This window comes from Condylura cristata, unplaced genomic scaffold, assembly GCF_000260355.1.
Source record: "Condylura cristata isolate star-nosed mole 26May11 unplaced genomic scaffold, ConCri1.0 scaffold00020, whole genome shotgun sequence".
NCBI lineage: Eukaryota > Metazoa > Chordata > Mammalia > Eulipotyphla > Talpidae > Condylura > Condylura cristata.
Window position 1 is genome coordinate 26744358 of NW_004567121.1, and position 3931 is coordinate 26748288.

At 48.5% G+C, this 3931-nt stretch overlaps 1 protein-coding gene across 1 annotated transcript in view; it reads left to right on the forward strand.

Annotated features, from left to right (window-relative positions):
* The first annotated feature begins 484 nt into the window (after positions 1–484).
* The window catches only part of PPM1G (protein phosphatase, Mg2+/Mn2+ dependent, 1G), a 20202-nt gene continuing 16755 nt past the window's right edge, over positions 485–3931 (forward strand). Inside the window, exon 1 of the mRNA XM_004686351.1 lies at positions 485–876. Within this exon, the coding sequence (XP_004686408.1) occupies positions 757–876 (120 nt within the window). The 5' untranslated portion in view covers positions 485–756. The remainder of the gene's footprint in view (positions 877–3931) is intronic.

Sequence of the window (3931 nt, forward strand, 5' to 3'; positions counted from 1 at the left end):
CCTTGTCAGTTTATTCCCTCCTCCTGAGCGTCCAGAGGACGTCAAGGCACGGCTTGGTCTCCCCGATTTCTCCTCAGCCTGCATAGACGGTGTCAAACATTTCTGCATTGTACTAGCTCGATGATGTCACAGACCGAGGTCTTCATTTTCTTTTGTCAGAAGACTCTCATGCTGGTCGTGTGGGTCTCAGAACAACCACTACTCGATTTTAATAGCGCCGAATCGGGCAATGTGTGCGGAGTCTGCGGGTGCGGTGGGGTCAGGGGGGCTGACACGGGGGCGGATGGGCGGAAGCGCCGGGTCCCACACAAAAGAAGTTCACACAAAAACGCGACAGGCCGGAGACGCGAGCTAAGGCGGGACGCAGCGGTCTGCGACTAGCGCTGTCAGTGGTGGGCCGGGGAGCCTGGCCGTTGGTGGGCGTGGCCACGCCAGTCTCGCGGGAGCGGCGGTTGGGCGGGCCGTTGTCCCTGCGGGCGGGGCGAGTTGCTAAGGAAATGACTGCCCGCAGCGCCGCGCCGCGCCGCGCCGCGCCGGCCGGGCGGGGTCTGGAGAGGCACCGTTTCCGCTTCCGCTCCCTCTCAGCTTCTGTCCCGTTACCGCCTCCTGGCCGGCCTCGCGCCTTTCACCGGCACCTTGCGTCGGCTGCGCCGCCGGGCCCGCTCCTGCCACGCGCGCCTTCGGGGCTCCGGCTCCGGCGCCGGCACGGGTCCTGCCCCGCTCGCCTGCCCCACAGGCCGCCGGCCAGCCGCCGCCATGGGTGCCTACCTCTCTCAGCCCAATACGGTGAAGTGCTCCGGGGACGGGGTCGGCGCCCCGCGCCTGCCGCTGCCCTACGGCTTCTCCGCCATGCAAGGCTGGCGCGTCTCCATGGAGGTGAGGCGGGAGGGGCCCAGAGGCTGGCCTCGGCAGGGCGGGAACCCGCTGGAGAAAAGGAGCGGGGGATGGGGTCATCCCCAGGGAAGGGTCCAAATCCAGAGCCTGCGGCCGCAGCGACAGCTTAGGGGGCGGCTGCGCGAGCAGGACCGGGGCCAAGAGGAAGCTGCCAGTGCCCGGGGACCGTGTGTCTTGGCCAGTTTGGCAGCGAGGAGTGGGCCATGTGGGGAGAGCCACCTTCCGCCCACTGGCCGCCTGCTCCCTGTGCCTTCGCGCCATCCTCTCGGCCAACCCAGCCCTCCAGGCTCGTAAACGGTGTGAGGTTTAGTGTGGGAGTAAAGATGAAAAGAGGGACGATGTGTTCATTTATTTTTGCGAGGAAGAGACGACTGGATGGGAATGACTGTACTTTAAAAAAATGCGGCGCGAGAGGCCTCGTTGGGCAAGGAGTTTGACAGTGAAAGGAAGCCCGGGCAAATCGTGTATTTCAAATTCTTTACGCCGAGTTGCTCAGTCTTGGTATCCGCGTGTTAATTTCTGAGGCTCAACCTGGCCTCCCCCAAGAATTGTCACTCGTTTGGTTTCTCTTCGGGAGCTTTTACGATCTTTCGGAACTTAAACTGTGTCAGTAGCTACAGTTTCTTTTCTTTTTTCTTTTTTTTTTAATTCTGCAAGCTCCCCCCCCCCCTTGGGATTTTTCTAAAACTCATAAACTAACGTCATTTGCCTGGGTTGTGGGTAGTTCATAATTTCCTTGATTTTCAATAAATGTTTAGCCTTAAAGAAAACTGGGTTTCTTTTATGGAAAATTCATTTTCGATGAAAGGGGGAAAAGAAAAAAATGTCTGGAAAGACCATGGGGCAAAATGGATGTGAAACTGTAATACAAAGGAGAACAGGGACAAGTGTGTGGTTGGAAGGAAAGGGAGAAAGAAATGTAAGAAATGTCTTCGTGAGATGTAGGCAGGGGGCTAGGAAGATTCTCTAGTTGTGTCTGGGATTGAGGGTTTATCCACAGACTAGGTGGGCTTCAGGTAACAGCCAAGTCGTCTCCCTTGGGGATTTCTTCAGATCCCTCGCTCCTCCCTGTGGTTAGCTCTGGAATGACACTATGAACTTGAATGATATACTGAAAATTCTTAACTACAGCAAAACTTTCAAACACTTCTGTCTTTAAGTATACAATTTCAAGAATACAAGGGCTCCTACAATTTATGTCATCTATTTTAGCTCCCACCTTTTACAGCTCAGAAATTGAGTCCCCAAAAGTTTGGGGATTTTGTGCCTTGGTGGGAAGAATCTGTAGGATGAAATTATTCAAGCTGCTTACTAGATACTGTCGCCATCTGGGTAAACTGAAGTGTAGTATTCATATTTCATTGTGGTGCACGGCATCGAGCCAGCGTCCTGGGTGCCTGAGGATGTAGTTGTTAGAAATATCTGTACATAGCTTCAAAAAGGAGAACATTATCAGACTAGGATTTGTTAATTGGTCATTCGACCATTCCACACCTCTGACATTTTCTGTTCATATGAGATTTGAGGTGACCGGAAGACTTTTCCTTCAGATTTCTGCTCTATGGTGGGTTTCCCCCTATTTGGGGGCCGGTACTCATCTTTCTGGTTTTCTTTATGAGTCGGATTGCTTGTCTATTAAGTTTTCCAAGCCATGTGTGTGGTTTTGTGCTTTTTGCTGCTTCTCTGCAAGACATTTCCATTTATATTTGGTTTCTCTTTTGATAATTAGAAAATGTCTTTTTTTCCACCAGGGGCTGATTGGTTTGTAGTGACATTGGTAGACTATTCCTTGAGGTAACCACTTAGGGTTTCTAAATCTTTTTAAATAGAAGGTTCTGCATTTATCTTGGTTTTGAATAGTTAAATTAGCCTAATCCTCTGCAGGTCCTATTTGAGATTCTGTTCTGTTTCATTGATACTTTTCTTTCTGACTTTGTTTCCTTTCTCCCCCAAAGTATAACATAGTTTCTTTGCTATGGCAAGAAAATAACAATAACTTCAAGCCTCTTGAGAGAATCTTGTCTTTTAAAAAGGTATACTCTTAGGGCCTGTACCTCATTTCTGTGTGCATAAATAAAATCTTTTAAAAAAGAGCATATCTATTTTTTTTAAAGAAAGTGTACTATTAACCTTTAGAGCATAATTCCACCAATTTATTAAGTCTGTTGACATCATTTGCTTGGTTCTAATGATTAAGTTGAGGTAAGTTTGTAGGGTCTACCTGCATACCTTACAAAGGTTGCTAAGCTTTTGACACACAGATTCAGCCTTAGTACTACTATTTTACCCCTTTGGAGGCAAGGATGAAAACTGCCAAAAGCTAGCATTTTATACTTTCTGTCGCTCCCCTTTTGCTGTGATACTGGGTTGTTTTCAGGCAGAGTAATGAATCTCTTCCTTTCTCCATGTTTTAGAGGGACCCTCAGGCTAGTTTGAGGTGTGTATTTTGGGGTTTAAGAGGTAGGTTTTAGAAGGGTACTTGAGAAATGTATAAGGAAAATCTCTAAGTTTTTAATGCTAATGAGAAGTCTATCTGCAAACAGTTTTGGTTGATGTAGTGTTAAAAGGGGAAAGGACACTAAATTTTTGGTTGTGAGGTTCTCTGAAAGTAAAAAAATTATTTTCTATAGGGAGCTAGGATTTTTTCATGCCTCTTCCCCTTTAAAGACAGTATAATTTCCTAGAGCATATGTAATTTTGAGTTGGTTAGCTATTTATTGCCTTATTGAAGTTCAATTGATGGCCTGAGAGGGTCACCTAGAATTGAATATAGAAAATGTGGAGCAGAAAATTCTTAAGATAGATGCATGACAGCATCTATTTGTTGGGTTCTCCCTGGTGGCACAACAGGTTAAAGCACAGCATTATGAAGCTCTATGAAGCCACTGTAAGCACGAGTTTGATCTCCAGCCAGGGAGCTGACCCACATGATGTGGCAGACCTCTCCTGTCTCGCCCGCTGCTCCCCTCAGCAGTGTATTTCAGTAGATCTGCCTGTTCTGCTCCCCACTCTGTCTCTGGTGAATCCTCTCACCCAC